We start from the raw sequence: 17,198 nt of genomic DNA, 5'->3' as shown, positions 1-17,198 counted from the left end.
TATATATATATATATATATATATTCTCTCAAAGACCCACAAGAAGCTGTTTTTACAAGACAAGGGACTGATCTAGGCTTATTTGGGTTTTGTGGAGACAGCAGTGATTTAAATCAAAAGCTGTAAGTCCTGTTTTGTTGAGGTCTTTGAGGAGTTGGGTGTGCAGTCATCCATAGAGATGGAGGAATAAAACCCATTGGATTTTATTTGGCCGATCTTTGAGAGTTTTCTTTCAACAGCTGTGCAAACAATAACATAGCGTCCATGTTAACAACATTAAAAAGCAATTATAGCTGTATTATTGCTGATACAACGGGGAATTTTGTACTGATATTGGTCATTATTGTTATTTTGTCTAGATTTTTGGATGGAGTAATTCAAGTTTTGGTCCTTGTTGTTTGAGAATTGAGGTAAAGGTTGTGATGTTGAATGTATGTGTGTTTTTCCTGATTAAGATTACAGCGTTAGGAAGGTTGTCCAGCATGCTAACTATTGAAGTCATGTAAGTGATATATGAGGGTTCCTGCCATGCCACGAAAGTTCATTTTGCCGTTCACAAGCATGCACGCACACGCAATGAACACTGTAACCTGCAGGAACTAAGATGAACCCAGTAAACTCTTTAACACAAGGACACAAGGAATGGCCAATCGATTAAAAAAATTTAATCTAATTACAAGAAATGCTGACTAATTAATCAAATCACAATTAATCACATACTTCAATATTTGCTAAGGGAATCTCCCAAATGAAGGATAATGTAACTATCAAGTAGAAAACAACTTTTTCCTATTAATCATTATTTTTAGTAATGAAAACCATTTTTAAATAACTATAAGATACAAATATGCAATAATAACAAGATACAAAAATCATTAATTATTAATTCACAATAAATATCAAGTTTTGGCAAGTCATATCACAATACATTTTACAACCTGAACCACAAATAAATATGAAAAGGAGTTTGATTTCAGAACTTGAAAACATGCTTGTCATAGAAGAGATGTCATTATATGTATGACTTGCATATGCACTTTTGAATAAATTAATAGGTTTAAAATTTCTTCAGTTTATGTCTCAGCTGTTTAACTTTTAAAGAAGATGTTTCATCTTATATTAACTAACGTACTCTACGCATCCAAATGAGAGAGAGAGAGACCGCGTACTCTACGATTAGCTCAGTGAATAATAATTAAAAAAAACAGACCCGGCTAGAACAAGCGGAGTGATACAAAATTGTGAAAGGGCGTTCCTGTAGCGATACCAGTACAATATCTCACGGTTCTCAGCCAATCAGATTTGAGAACCAGAACGAACTGTTGTATGTATAAATAAATAAATATATATATATATATAATACACACACACACACACACAAAGAAATACAAGTAGATAGAATAGAAAAAAATAGAAAGCTAGTGGGGGGTTTTTTTATAAAAGAAGAAGATAAATAGAAAAAGTAGAATTAAAATAGAATAGAAAGTGTTAGAGTTAGAGGGTCAAATAAAGATGGAACAGATGTGTTTTTAGTCGTTTCTTGAAGATGGTTAAGGACTCAGCTGCTCGGATTGATTTGGGCAGGTCATTCCACCAGGAGGGAACAGTTAATAAAAAAGTCAGTGAAAGGGATTTTATGCCTCTTTGAGATGGCACAATAATGCGTCGTTCACTTGCAGAATGCAAGCTTCTAGAGGGCACATAACTCTGAAGTAATGAATTTAGGTAAAGGGGTGCAGAGCTAGTGGTGGTTTTGTAGGCAAAAAAGTCAATTTTTTAGGTTTTCATATCTGTATATGTATATTGTGCAAATTCATTTAAGAGAGTTAACTACAACATCCCCAATAAAAAAACAAAACAAAAACAACCTTGGTTTACCAAACTGTATGTGTTTGTGTGTGTGTGTGTGTGTGTGTGTCTTTGCAGGTGCGTAAGGAATATGGCCGATGTCTCCGCACACACTGCTGCAGCGGGAAGAGTGTGGAGTCAACCATCTCCACTTCAACAAAGACCAGTACAGCCCGCACACCTGGACGCTATTCCACCAACTCACAGGTAACACACACACACCTGCAGGGGATCCTCCAAAACCATCTCAAGTGATTTTTCTAGGCCAGTGACTGGTGAAGCTGTCAGTGGTCAATGCAGTCATCAGCTTGTTATTTCTTTGCACAGAAAGCACTTTAGCTCTGGCGTTTTCTTATTCATGGATGAATACCGTCCCACATGACCCAATTTCCCATTCAGCCTTATTTTAAATGGTGCACTAAGCATTCTGCTCACCTCGCTATTCGTGAATATAATCAGAAAGGTTTTCAATGCTGTATTCCAATTAGCCATTAGCCATAGTACAGTGCCGGTAACTGTAGACAAAAAAGACAAAATAAATACCAAATACAAGTAAAACAAAACCAACCTCACGGATCGAATGTCTGTACTGTATTATGAGTGATATAAGATACTAGATATAAAATAAGTTATCTGCATTACACTACCATTGATGCATAATAAAATTTCTTTGTTTGCTTTCTTTGGACGCTGCTTTCCTTTTTTTGTTAGAAACTGAACATCGACCCCCTCTCTTTCTCTGTTGTCAGAGTCGTATTCGTAGGATGTGGAATGACACTGTCAGGAAGCAGTCAGAGTCATCTTTCATCACTGCTGATATGAACAGCTCAGCATCTCTCAACAGAGGTAAAGCCAAACACACACGCACACAAACACAAACATGCACCCATGTGTACACATGTACACAGTATTCATACACATACATATTGACAGAAACTGTACATACATAAACACACACACACACACACACTCAAAACAGGTTGTTTGGATCTGAAAAATGGAACAGAAACCAGTGGTCATTTGACCCCTATAGGTTCATTCTGACCAATGAGATTAGCCATACACAGAAAAATAATATACCCTAAAAACAGAGATTATGTTTCTTCAACTATGGGCGCTTATTTATTGCATGGATAATATTTTAGCATTTTAACACCTTGGCCTTCATCATTTATTTTTGCTTCTTAAATGCCTTACACGTATAAAAGTATAAAAAATAAAGTATAAAAGTATACGTTTGCAAAGTATAAAACTTTATTATTTTACCCTTGTTCTTAAACCAGACTTTTAATCTTAATTAATTCGTATTTTATATATCTCATAAAATATGAGTCATCGCATTTTATGAAATTGACATGACAAGGAGATGTGAGGCAAAATATTCACACTGCATTCACACTGTATTTCCATACAATGAAAGTTAATCAGCACAGACAATGTCAAGCTAAAATTTTGCTAACGTTTGTATTTTGTTTATATGACTGCTATAAGTTTTTAGTATTGTTTTTATTATTAATAAATCATTTGGATTTATATACATTTTTATAAATATAAATTATATAAATGTATATTTAATTAAATATCTTACACACAGACATATGGTGTATTTCCAGTGAAATTGACATGACAAGGAGATGTGAGGCAAAATATTCACACTGCATTCACACTGTATTTCCATACAATGAAAGTTAATCAGCACAGACACTGTCAAGCTAAAATTTTGCTAACGTTTGTATTTTGTTTATATGACTGCTATAAGTTTTTAGTATTGTTTTTATTATTAATGAATCATTTGGATTTATATACATTTTTATAAATATAAATTTTATATAAATGTATATTTAATTAAATATCTTACACACAGACATATGGTGTATTTCCAGAGTAATCAGTGTTCAGGAATGCCACCTATAAAAATTTATTTAATTTACATTTAATTTGAATGAATTTCATAAAATAACTTTAAAAGATTTTATAAGTTTATTTTGAAAAATTCCTTAATCAGCTATAATCCTCTAATTTGCCCCAAATTTGGATTTATTCATTATTTATTTATAAAGCTGTCAGAAAACAATATGGTGGTGGTGATGGTAATTTTACTATATAAGAAAAAATCTCTTGATTAAAATCTCTATTAAAAAATCTCTTTTTGTGTTCTACATATCGGTCAATAAATAGTTTATTTTAGTTTAGTTAATATTTTAGTTGGACTGTTCTGTTTAAAATTGTTCTATTGTGTATCCTATTTCTTTGAATTGCAAATTAGCACATTCCAATTCAACTTCCAGTTTAATTCATTTTAAATTCTGCTTAATTCAGTTAAAGGGACACAAATAATAATAATCTGAATTGTATCCAACACAGATTTACCAGAAAAAGAAGTGATCCAAAGTGTTTGTTTATCATGGTGTGTGAAATACAAAATTTTCTAGAATAATACTAAAATACAAAAAAAGTTGGTTTATTTCATATAGTGATTATATATGTATATTTTAAACATTAATTATTACATTATCTCATGTTTCTTGAAATACTCCATATGTTGAGTATATTAGTACATCATAATAGGTAATTCATGTTGGGAAAATGTATTAAAAGAAAAAAGCTTCACAGCTATAAATTTCTTTGATATCCATTCTATTTTAATTCACCTTCCTTAAATTCAAATCTGAAAGACTATTGGGAAATATAAGATGCTTTAATATTCTAATGGTACTCATACACAGAAGACGATCCAGAGTTAGCATTGGTATCCTACATACTGTACATACTTCCTGTGTCTGTTTAATGAGCTTGTTTATGTTGTTTCTATGTCCATCTGTTCTGTTTAATAATTTGGTGGTATAAGAGCATTTCAGCCTAGCATCTGTCCTAAACTCAGCAGGTTAGCATTCAGTCACTAATGCCTGTCACAGTCTGAGCTGAATATAATACTTCTTTCTCTCTCTCTGTGGACATGTTCCATAAGCATTTATGTATGTAATCATTCTTTCTCTCTCTCTCTCTTCTTTCATGCGAGTCTGCAGCCTCCTACAGAGATTCAAGTATGATTCATTTACTTTCACAACAGCTCCACGTTTATAATATATTCTCCTCTGCTTCTCTCTTCCTTAATCTTCTCCTCTTCCTCATCCCTCCTCTTCTCCCTCCCCTGTTAAATCCGCATCCCTCCTATTTTCATCTGTTTCTTATTTGATAAAAGTTAATATCCTATTTGATATCATCTTTCATGAAGCATACATGAACCGATTCATATTACCATCAATCATAAATACTGTATATATAAGATTTTTTGGTCAAACTTTATTTTAAGGTCCAGTTCTTGCTATTAACAAACCATTAAAGGGATAGTTCACACAAAAATGAAAATTCTGTCATTTATTACTCACCCTCATGTCGTTTCAAACCCGTAAGACCTTCGTTCATCTTCGGAACACAAATTAAGATATTTTTGATGGAATCTGAGAGCTGTCTGATCCTGCATAGACAGCAATGCAACTGAAATGTTCCCAAGTCCAGAAACATAGCAAAGAGATCTGTAAAATAATCCATGTGACATCAGTGGTTCATCCGCAATTATATGAAGCTACGAGAATACTTTTTGTGCGCAAAAGAAAAAAAAATAACAACGAGTTTATTCAACAATTCGTCTCCTCCGCATCACCCTGGTGCCATTTTGGAGAATATCCACTGGACGTAAACAATGTATGCTGTTCTGTGTCAGGTGCGTCACGCCGGATCTGTTTCCTACATTGTTGTGATTTGATCTGAACGGAAACAGCGTATCCATGTGACGCTATACTGAATAATATTTTTGGGTGAACTATCCCTTTAACTATGACTTTAGCCTCAATAAATGCCTAATTTGTTGCTTATTGATCGTTAGTAAGGTAGTTGTTAAGTTTAGGTATTGGGTAGGATTAGGACTGTAGAATATAGTCATGTAGACTATGTACTTAATAAGTACTAATAAACAGCCAATATGTTAATAATAGGCATGCTAATAAGCAACTAGTTAATAGTGAGAATTGGTCCCTATACTAAAGTGTTACCGATTTTGTGTGTGTGTGTGTGTGTATGTACCAAAATTTTGTAAACGAGGTTCTGTATTAATTTCCTCTGTTTCAGAAGGCATTCTCAACAACGCGCGGGACTCCAGCGTAATGGATACGCTGCCGCTTAACGGGAATCACGGCAACAGCTATGGTGTGGCAGCAGGCGATTACCTTACCTATAGTTCTCGCGGCAGCGAGCCTCCAACTACGCTTGAGAAGAAGATCCTGAAAGAGCTGACGGCAACTTACGCTCCGTCGTACCTCAACACCCAGGAGCGACCGGGAAAAGCCCACCAGGGCACCTTGACCAATAAACTCAACAACCACCTGGCCAACGGAGGGGTCGCGGGGTCATCGTCTATCGCCAAAGACGACGTCATGGTGCTCGACAACCCTGGATCATTTCACCGACACGACGACGGGGGCGGTTTAAGCCTGGAGCTCATTAGGGAGGAGTCACAAGCGCCGCTCCTCCCACCGAGGCCGCCCCCTTTGGAAAACCACACCCCCTTGCACACGTTTTCAGCTCACAGGCGCCTGCCACAGGAGAACAGCGAGAGCTTCTTCCCGCTGCTCCCCAACGACACGCACACACACTCCTCGCACACACACACTCCCCGCATGCACACACACTCCCCCCTCAGAGACTCGCTCTATACCAGCATGCCCACACTCACTGACCTCCCGCATGGCACTGACGACCTCATCAACGGTCTGCACGATGACGAAGATGATGAGGATGACGACAGCGAGGAGGAAGAGGGCAGCGAACTGCACCTGGCCAATGGCAAAGGGGTCGTAATGGAGGCAGACGATGTATACTACAAAAGCATGCCGAACCTGGGCTCCAGGAACCACATACAGGAACTAGAGAGCTATTACCAGATGGGACGCGGAGGCAGTGACGGGTTCATCGCTCCACCTGAGAAAGAAGACTCGTCGCCTGAAGAACAGCCACCAGACCCCTCACAGCTGGTCACCAGCCTATAGACACCGACGCACACACACAGCGTGCGTGTGTGTATGTGTGTGTGACACAATGCACAAGGCATGGGATACACTACCTACTGCACTGATAGAGAGACTGATTCCAGATAGCCCCCCGATTCCAGTACATACGATCACCAAAATCCTGCCCCAGTTAGAACCAGAAACTAGTAACCCATTCCTATGCTAGAACAAGGACTACCGTGTGTAGGCAGGTCTTGTGGACTTCTTTCTCCTCAATCTCCTAGGAAGCCGATCTGCTAAGTAAAACTCTTGCGGATCGTCAATTCGGAGACGTGGACAAACTTTTGCTCCCTGGATCATTTGCATAGATCTCCTTCATCCGATGGCTGTCTGATTCTCCTCAAAACTCACCACGGATTGTGGAACAGACTGCAGAAAACTAGCTGCCATTTTAGATGACCTTGTATGATAATGAGACTTTGAACTCTTCTGTCGTACTGAACTGCATTACCCACAACTCTCTAGAAGACTTCTCTGTGATTCTCTGCTGCACACATTCCTTCTCGTTTAGCACCGATTCTGAGCGTGAAATCACAAAAGGCGCATCTATTCTTGAAGACTGAGGACGCATCTTGTTTTCTTACGTTTATTTTTCAGTAATAATCTCAGTTATGGGAAAGGTAATCTTCACTAATTACAAAGAAATGGAACTGTTTTCCATGTAAAATGTACAGATTCCCGATATTGCATATGATCGTATGCATTTCATGTTTTTTGACATATTTTGCCCCTTGTATGTGTTTTTGTAGACTAGACCAATCCCGCAATGCTGTGCTGGTCCTCCAAAATACTATCCCTGATAACGCACAGCACAAACACACACTCACCTATCTACATACACACTCTCGTTTGGAAGGATGACCGTGGCAACACTTTGTCATTCTAATTCTCACTGTGTCGATGATAACCAAGAGACTCTGGGGAAATGACTGTTGTGTGATTGACCACTATTGCAGATGGGATCCCAAGGATGCTGGAATGTTGTCATGTCATGAGTTCTAGAACGTTTACCCTTCAACACGCCATTTTTTTATGTGTAAGAGCAGAAATTCTACTTTGGATGCAGGTTGAAGAATTCCAGCTTACTGAAATTCCGGTCACACGTGTTGACACAGCTAAAATTGTTTTCAGGCTAAAAGATGGTCTGTTATTGTGACGATTTCACATCGAGTTGTGTTTTTAAGAGCTTAATCAAGAAGAGTAAGAAAGTGAATTGGAACAGGTGAACTGGGGGAATCATGATTACGAATCATGTGTGGAGCATGTCTAAACATAAAATAACCATGTAAAAGAGCGGACTAGAAGGATAGGACTTTAATGGAGTGGTTTGGAAGATGGAAACAACCTTGTAAAGGTCGGTTTCTGAAACTACTGTTTACTTGTTCTCAAACTGAGACTCCCTGTAGCTTGCACATCTATCCCTTGTTAACCCACCCTGAGAAAATTGACTGCATATTTATTCCTGTCTTGTTTTTTTATTTTTTGTTTTTCAACAGATCAGAAATGTAGGATCCTAGAGAGCGTCGGGAAAAGAATCGGATCGGCACTGAGACCTTTTTTATTGTTATTATCATCAATATTATTATTATTACAATATCAATGAAATTATTATTTATTCTTTTCATATGCATTCTAAACTGAATGAACTCATAACTAATATTTGTTGTAACAGTGAAAGTTGTTTGCCAACAAATAAAATGACTGAATTAATATTTACAATATTTCACAAGGGAGAGGTGTGAGTTTCTGCTTCTTTTTTTTCTTTTTAATTGGATTTTTTCAATTATAGAGGGACACTTTCAACAGGACGAGGAATGGTCATGACTCCTCTGGGCAGGTTTTCAGGGAAGGTTTGTCATGGAGTAAATTGTACTGTGGATTGTGATTCTCTGTTGAAAATCCTTTTGGACTAGACTTAATCTCTGTCTGGGAAACAAGCTGGAAGATTTGAACAGTCAGTCGTTCTATACTGACCCAGTTTCGGTACCGGCACCAATCAAACGAGCACGGTACCAATTAATTATGCACATCTGAGAAGAGAGCCAGCACAAACAGTTAATTACGACCTATTGATTTTCATGTCTTTCCATGCAAACAGACACGCGTCCGTCTGCAAACACTCCCAAATGTCAGACAGCCTGCGCATGTGAGTGTGTCTGTGAGAGTTCGCTCTGCCAAATGTTACAACTTTCATGAATATTTATAGGCCATTTTGACAGGCACTTGAGCATTTTGAAAGGAAGGAAGGATGTAGTTTTCCCCTCCAAGCAGACTATATAGCTCCATACTCTATGCCCTGTCCTGCCTTTGACATGAGTATAGTGTGTGTGTGTGTGTGTGTGTGTTCTGTAGGTAGCCAATGAAATTGAAAAGTTGTTTTTTGAAGAAAGAAACTGTTCACCATTCAAACTTTTAACCAACCACACCTACAGCCTATACCACCCAACTGAGAAGAAAACTACACTGTAAAAAAAAAAAAAAAAAATCAATATTTTTTACAAAATTATTTTGGCAGCTGTGGTCCCTAAAGCCAAACCACCCAAACGGAAAAAAAACCTAACTTGAAAAAAAAAAAAAAAAAATCAATATTTTTTACAAAATTATTTTGGCAGCTGTGGTTGCCAGAATGATTTTTTTTAAACTACAAATACTGTAAACACATTTACAGAATAAACTGTAAATTTTACAGTATAAAACTATAATTTACAAACAAGAAAATTTAAATGTAAACCAGTAAATTCAACAACGCACACTGCTACTAAAATCTGTTTTGTACCTTTTAAAGGATTACTTCAATTACAGAATAAAATATAATTGAGATAATTTACTCACCCCCATGTCATCCAAGATGTTCATGTCTTTCTTTTTTCATTAGAAAAGAAATGAAGGTTTTAGAGGAAAACTTTTCAGGATTTTTCTCCATATAGTGGACTTCATTGGGAGCCAACGGGTTGAAGGTTCAAATTGCAGTTTCAATGCAGCTTCAAAGAGCTCTACACAATCCTGGGGAATAAACGTCTTATATAGCGAAACCATCAATCATTTTCAAAAAAAAAAATAAACATTTATATACTTTTTAACTACAAATGCTCATCTTGCACCAGCCCACACTCACTCATTACGTAATCATGTAGGAAAGGTCACACGTGACGTAGACGGAAGTATTGACCCAGTGTTTACAAAGAGAATGTGCAAAGAAAGTCAAACACCCTTTACAAAAAGAGGTAAAACAATGATGTTGGATGATTTTGAAGTTGGAGGAGAAAATGAGATGGAGTTTTCGCCCTACCCCTTTTGAGCCAAAATACCCAGACGAAGAACTAAGCGTGCGTGACCTTTCCAGCGTGATTATGTAATGCGTGAAGTAGCGTATGCGCTTTGCAGAGCTAGTGCAAGACAAACATTTGTGGTTAAGAAGTATATATTTTTTTAAAAATGTAGAAAATGACTGATCGTTTCACTTGATGACTTTTATTCCTCAGCTGGGATCATGTAGAGCCCTTTGAAGCTGCATTGAAACTGCAATTTGAACCTTCAACCCGTTGGCTCCCATTGAAGTCCATTGTATGGAGAAAAATCCTGGAATGTTTTCCTCAAAAACCTTAATTTCCTTTCGACTGAAGAAAGAACGACATGGACATCTTGGATGACATGGGGGTGAGTAAATTATCAGGAAATTTTTATTGTGGAAGTGAACTAATCCTTTAACATATACTGACAACTACAGTACCATAATAATGCAGGTGGTAAAAAAGAAAGCCACATGAAGAATCAAAGTTCATCACAAGTATCTTTTCCACAAGCTGAATTATATACTAACTTACAGACACAAAATCATGGTTACACACGACACTTAAATAATGCAATAAACATTCATTAAACAACAGATGTAACGTAAAAACCAAGTGCACATAACTTATTACAAAAACTCTTAAGAAACATGATTATTTAAACAAAATACTTTCAAATGTGAAATGTCATGCAGGGAATTCTGGGAATATCAGCTTACAGTTTTTGACTGCAAATTATACATTGATTTGTTATTTTTTTACTTCTAAAGAACTGTTTTACATGAAATGTCTGGTTAGATCTTTTGCAGTTTTCCCCTGTATACTACCGAAACTTACTGTTAACTTATTAACAGTTTTATTTGTAGCATTTTTACTGTATTTTACAGTTAAGATTACATTCAGTTTTTTTTACAGTATAAAGGTTTAGGTACCACAAAGAGTGGTAGTTTCCCCAATAGGACCAACACATTATTAAAGGCCCACCCACCCAAACTGGATATTTCATCTGGTATTTATGCTGTAATTATGGGGATGCTGCCCCATGTTTTATATATATATATATATATATATATATATATATATATATATATATTTGAGGGCAAATATCACCATTTACTGATCATTTGAAAAAGAGGGGGGAAAATATTAATATTTAATTATATGACCTTTCTTTAACTTTTACCTCACTGGTTTCTGTGTTTCACTGTTTCCATGTCATTTATTTAAAAAACAAAAATGCTCTATTACATGAAGCCTGCATTTCAGCAACATGCAAAAAGTACACCCCATGAAAACTGACTTATTTTAACATACTGGACAAGTTAATAGTTAAAGACATTTTAATTACACAAATTACACTTGTCATTAGTATAAGGCTTAAATAATTTGTAGCAGAAATGGCCATTTTCTGTGTAGAAAAGTTACACTTATCACTACATCAAGTGCTAGTGGTTCAGCAGTTAGTTGCAAATTAGTAGTAGTGTCCACATATGATGAAAAAGGAACTTTTCACAGGGTGCATTACATTTTCTACAACATATTTATTATGTAAAAATATTTGTTCAGTCTTTACTGCATTTGACTGCATTTGTCACTGCACTGCGTATGTATATATACAAGTCAATCTCCTGATCTCAACCTGATCGAGCATGCATTTCACTTGCTGAAGACAAAACTAGAGGTGGAAAGACCCGCAAATAAACAACAGCTGAAGACAGCTGCAGTAAAGGCCTGGCAAAGCATCACAAAAGAGGAAACCCAATCTTTGGTGAAGTCCATGAGTTCCAGACTTATTATTGCATTTGAATTATTCTATGGAAAAAAATACACTATGAGATTATTACTAAATTGAAACCAATATCTGGTCCTAAACTAGACTTCGGTCCTTACCCAAGTGACAACTCTTTACAACTCAAATGTTAGCCATTCTACAATTACATTTTAATTCATTCATTCATTCATATTTACTATAATTCATAATTTTTTTTCATTGCACTGTATGGCAAATCCGCAGTAAAATTGGGCAAAAATAGTATCATAGACAGTTTCTTTAGCTCAAGTCTTTTTTTTTTCAGGTTGGTCCAATGAATGTAAATGTGCAAGTTCTCAAATAGCCTACTTCATATTACAGTTATAAACTGGTATTAACCCGAGTAGAGCCAAAGTACCTCTGAAGCAATCATATTTTAAGTCTTTTCCTCAATACGTTTTGCATATTTGAAGCCTTAAACTAGCCTCCGGTCTTTCTGAACGGGTGCAGAGGCAGGCGGGGAGTGTTCTGTGAGCACAAAGGGTCAACAGGCTTTATTGTAAATGCTGATGGGGGTGAGCTATACCTAACTCTCTCCCTATGCTATCTCTCGCTTATTAAACTTTATCTAACTTCCATTTTTCATTCTCTTTAGGATTTGGGAAATGCAGAGTAACCATGGAAACGGCAACAGCAGGCTATCAGAGGCAGAATCATAACAGTGCTGCTAGAGCCTCTCGCAGCCAGTAGAGTTAAGAGTCGTGTGTGAGAGAGCTGGCATTCTGGGGAAAGGAACAACAAAGAAAGGAACAGGAGTCTTACTGAGATAACAGAGTTCTTAGCATCACTTATGCACTCAAACATTCCTATGCTCATGTCCACACACCCTTACAAAAAATGACTGCGGTTTTACAACGCCGAAAAAGTCTACTACTGCATTCATATAATAACACTTGAAATACAGTGACACATCTGCAGTAATGCATCCAAATTAAGTGCTGGAACACTGAAAAATATACTTCTACATGGGAGATCTAATTCTTTTTTGCCTGTTTATTGACAGTGTCAGCGAACAGGAAATGACCAGTTGAGATCGGGATCGAGACATGTCAGCGGTTGTCATCGCAATCCCCCTTTAGAGACCTAGAGTGAAGTGTCTTGCACAAGGGTACAAAAGCGATGGATATCAGTAACACCAGTTTATGGTCCATTTATAATGTTTCAAATGTTTTAAATAGCGTGACAAGATCTGCAAAGCATTAAGCTGTATGCAAAATGACAGTATGGAGGCAGCTCTTCATCTCTCTCATCTGCTGCTCTCAGCTATCAGTGCAAACAATTCGTTTGATCTGTTTTCACCATCAGTCATCATAAGTTGGAAAAGAAGGCGAAACGGACAGGCAAGACAAGACAAGTTTATTTATATAACAGATTTCATACACTGGCAATTCAAAGTGCTTTACAAAGAAAATAAAAAGAGAAATAGAAGTCGTTTAAAATCATTTAAGGCGAGACACTGCAGGTGAATAGGGTAAAAAACATTTTTGTCACGCCATAATTCAGAAAATGCATAGAATGGACAGAAAACACTATATTTTCACAATTTTGGGGGGAATAAAATGTTGTATATAATCAAGCAAATTATATATGAACAAATCCCTCTGTAAAAACCTTCAGAATATAGACAGGAATAAAAATGTAAAGTTTGGTGTGTGTAAGTGCTACTGAAGTGGAGATTTATGGCTCAATGTATAGGAGACAAAAACTCATTTTGAGAAAACGGCCTTTAAAAATATGCATTGTAATTGAAATCTTTTGACACAAATAGATAAAGTGCTATAAAAGAAACACTTAACAGTGTCTTTTGGATGATTTCTTTCCACTAGTCTGAAAAAACACTTTATGAAAAACCAAAAAGCCCAAAATCTCAAATTTGACAGGTGCATGAAAAAAATATAAAAAACATGAAAAAACAGTGTTTTTGCCTGCAGTGTCTCCCCTTAAGGTCAAGTATAATCAATAGCACTGTAAAATTATACTTGAGAAAATTGCAGTAGTCCACATAAATTAAGTTTTCTTGTTATTGTTTGCTATATGTGCTATTTATTGCTATATACTGTATAAGGGAATTAGCATTAGAATAAGTGATCTAACCTTTGTAAAATAGCGTTCTTGTATTATGGTCTCATTTTAGATGAAATCATTTTTCATTTTTTGAAGAATGAACATTTATCTTTGATATATGGTGACTAATGAGTCAGCTTCATGTGGATCAGGAAGGCATTCAATCTTTTTTACATTTAAGTTAATAGTAATTACGCACCCGTTTTGCAAGAATTAAATTTGTCAGCAGAATTATTTATGAGCAAATTATGGGAAATCTGTAATGTGATTTAACTAAATGAAACTTGAATCTAAAGCATTAGATTTTTATTATATAATTTTACTGTTTTCTTCTGAAAGGAAATGATTGATATTGCATAAATGTGTCCTTTGTCTTTTTATCCAGCTGGGTCAGTGTATGAAGTGACAATGAATAAATTGAGATTTGATCATGGCTAACCATGAAAAGTGAACTAAACATGAAGTTTGTAGATACGTCTAAATGATAAATGGCACAGAAAATGATTAATTTGTATATGAACAAGTCAAATTCCTTAAAAAAGATAATAACCATGAAATAAAAAATGTTTTATAGTTAAAGGTTGACAGTATAAATCATTTCATATAAATCATGAATCATCACAGCAGGTCCTTTGCTGAGAGAAAGTATCATGTAATGTGTATCGTCGTAAGAAACAAATTATTCAGTACAGGAGATAAAACATTTGGATTTGAAACACAAAAGGCAACATTAGCAGTAACTTGTAAATAAATGGAACATTTTTTAAATAAGTTCGCATTATTTTTTAATGTTCACTGTTCATACACACACACACACACACACACACACACTAACACACATCAGTCTCCCACAGAGAAACAAAATACTTGAGCATCAAAACATTTGATGTTAACCATAAATAGGGTAAAAAAAATCACCTGAAACTACAGAATAAGAGGTGCGCATTGGTTAACTAAATACTAAATGAGCTGTTTATTTCATATTTACTTCTTTAGTAGATTTTTATTTATTTTTTAAATAGAGTATAAAAATATATTTTCTAACAATATAATAAAATATCACAATTAAATAGACAATATGTATAAAGTTATTTAATTAATTTAAAAAATCTATGGAAAATAGCATTTAGACTAAGATAAGTTCAGGTTATTGATTAACTTAAAGTTCCTAAATTCAAGAAAATATGATATGACATGATAAATTTGTGCAAAGATTCAGAAAATTAAACAAATTACTTGTCTACCTTCTTGGGTGTCACAATTTTCACAATATCATTAGTGGCATTTATTATCATGAGTCCCACAGTGTGGACCCATGTGCTGACATCTGGCACTCATACACATGAACATTTTTTAACGTGACTTGAAAGCACAGCTTTTTGAAAATAAAGAATTAGCTTCCTTCAAAGCGGAGTGTTTCATATGCTTCTGGTTTCCATGGTGATTATTTCATTCACCTGTTGTCGTGGTTTCTGTTTGACAGAAGAGCTTTCAAGAGGTCAGAGGTGACCGCCTGAGCCAACATTACAAAATAAAGCACGAAGCCTTGAAGTGCAGCGGTGTGCGTGTGCCATGCGTGCCCATAAAATAATGTTTTCTTGCTAATGGTTTTTTAAAGTGTCTATTTGTGTAAAGATTGAGATATAAACATGTTGTGTTTAAGTATTGATGTGCCTACAGGCAAAAACAACTCAGTGTGAGAGACGATATTGTCTCCATATCACAGTTGGCAACCCGTGTGTATATGAGTGTGTGTTCTGTTTCTGCAGTTGGCAGCTTGTGTAAAGCAGATTTTCTTTTTTCAGCTCATCAAACTCCATGTCTTCAAGCGTCTCGTACATGTCACCTCGCAAAATTTTTTTATTCCGTTAACCCTTTGTTCAGTGAAAACCACAGAGGACGTTTATATTTGCGGATATGACTGAGGGCTGGGATGGAGGCGTGTGAGTGGGTCAGTGGGCAGGTCAGCTGGTGCTCGTAGCTTATCGGTTTAGGCTCTGGGACAGTAATTCAAATGTCACAGGTTTGATCCCAGATAGCAGGACATGTGAATTAGAGCATTACTAAAGGATCTTTATCTCTATTGCGCCCTTGAGTGAGGCACTTAACCTCATAGTGCTCCCGGCAAACTGACCCTGCCATTAATGTCCTTTATGTTGCTTTGGAAGAAAAATATCCACTAAATAATCTTCGGTATGTGTTTGATTGAAACAAGATTGAAAGATTCCCTTGATTTTTCATGAAACGGTGTTCAGGCCCATTTCATTTCTGTAATCTGATGTACTTCAGAATAAAACGTGGTACAGAATGAGAAAAACATTGAGTGGGACTGATTTTATCCATCACAAATCGATTGGATTGTAAATAGTGGGCGTAGACAAGATAGAGCCAGATGGCTGGAGAATAATATTGGTGGCATCAGCTGAAAAGTTTCTACTTTTGGGGGGGAATATCATGCACCGATGAATAAAGCTGTGTTCACACTGACAGTGATTTAATCTCTGGAGGTCGCTGAGTCGCTGTGCTGTTGGTTTCTAGCAAACTCTCACTGGTACAGTAGTTGCTACATCATATCCCTGCTGATTTGCAAAAAATGTAGGCATCATGAACATTTCGGTCTACACATTGAATCGACTCTGCCTAGGACCTTATTGGAGTTGCCGTTAGAAATGCCAGATCAAACGTCGTAAGGACTGCTGCGATTACATGTAGGATAAGTGAAGGTATAGACTAAGCTAGCATGATATGCTATGCTAAAAATATGCTAGGCAAGTATGCTGAGCAGTTAGCTTGCAAAACATCTGCTATCACACTGTAAATTTCAATTTGTTAACTTTACAATACATCTTGCAAGCATATTGCATCAGACAAATCTAGTTTAGGTTACTTAAGTATGGATTGGCTTCTGAGAAAACTTGAATATATTGAGCAACCTGAAATTAAGCGTTAGCGTTAGTTCTGGCAGGTCACGTGAGTCAAGCTTGCATCAGCTGATTCTCAGCTGATCACATCTACCTATAGGAATACGACACCTATCGCGGCATTCCTATATAAGCTCTATTCAGTATTATTCAGCAGCTTTTCAGCTTGCTCCAGAGCAAATTACCCTCCTCCATCCCCA

General features: G+C 36.2%; 1 protein-coding gene across 4 annotated transcripts in view; it reads left to right on the top strand.

The window, feature by feature from the left end:
- Positions 1 to 8,638, top strand: part of adgrl3.1 (adhesion G protein-coupled receptor L3.1) — an 89,365-nt gene extending 80,727 nt beyond the window's left edge. For 2 of the 4 annotated variants that reach the window (XM_016229052.1, XM_016229050.1), the window contains exons 18-21: positions 1,926 to 2,054; positions 2,597 to 2,693; positions 4,874 to 4,891; positions 5,976 to 8,638. In XM_016229052.1, the coding sequence (XP_016084538.1) occupies positions 1,926 to 2,054; positions 2,597 to 2,693; positions 4,874 to 4,891; positions 5,976 to 6,892 (1,161 nt within the window). In that variant the 3' untranslated portion in view covers positions 6,893 to 8,638. The remainder of the gene's footprint in view (positions 1 to 1,925; positions 2,055 to 2,596; positions 2,694 to 4,873; positions 4,892 to 5,975) is intronic. The other 2 variants (XM_016229051.1, XM_016229053.1) reach the window with 2 other exon arrangements.
- The last annotated feature ends 8,560 nt before the right edge of the window (positions 8,639 to 17,198 follow it).

The sequence above is a fragment of the Sinocyclocheilus grahami genome, unplaced genomic scaffold (genome assembly GCF_001515645.1).
Source record: "Sinocyclocheilus grahami isolate Dianchi unplaced genomic scaffold, SAMN03320097.WGS_v1.1 scaffold346.1, whole genome shotgun sequence".
Classification (NCBI taxonomy): Eukaryota; Metazoa; Chordata; class Actinopteri; order Cypriniformes; family Cyprinidae; genus Sinocyclocheilus; species Sinocyclocheilus grahami.
This window is presented reverse-complemented; position numbering and strand designations above follow the sequence as displayed.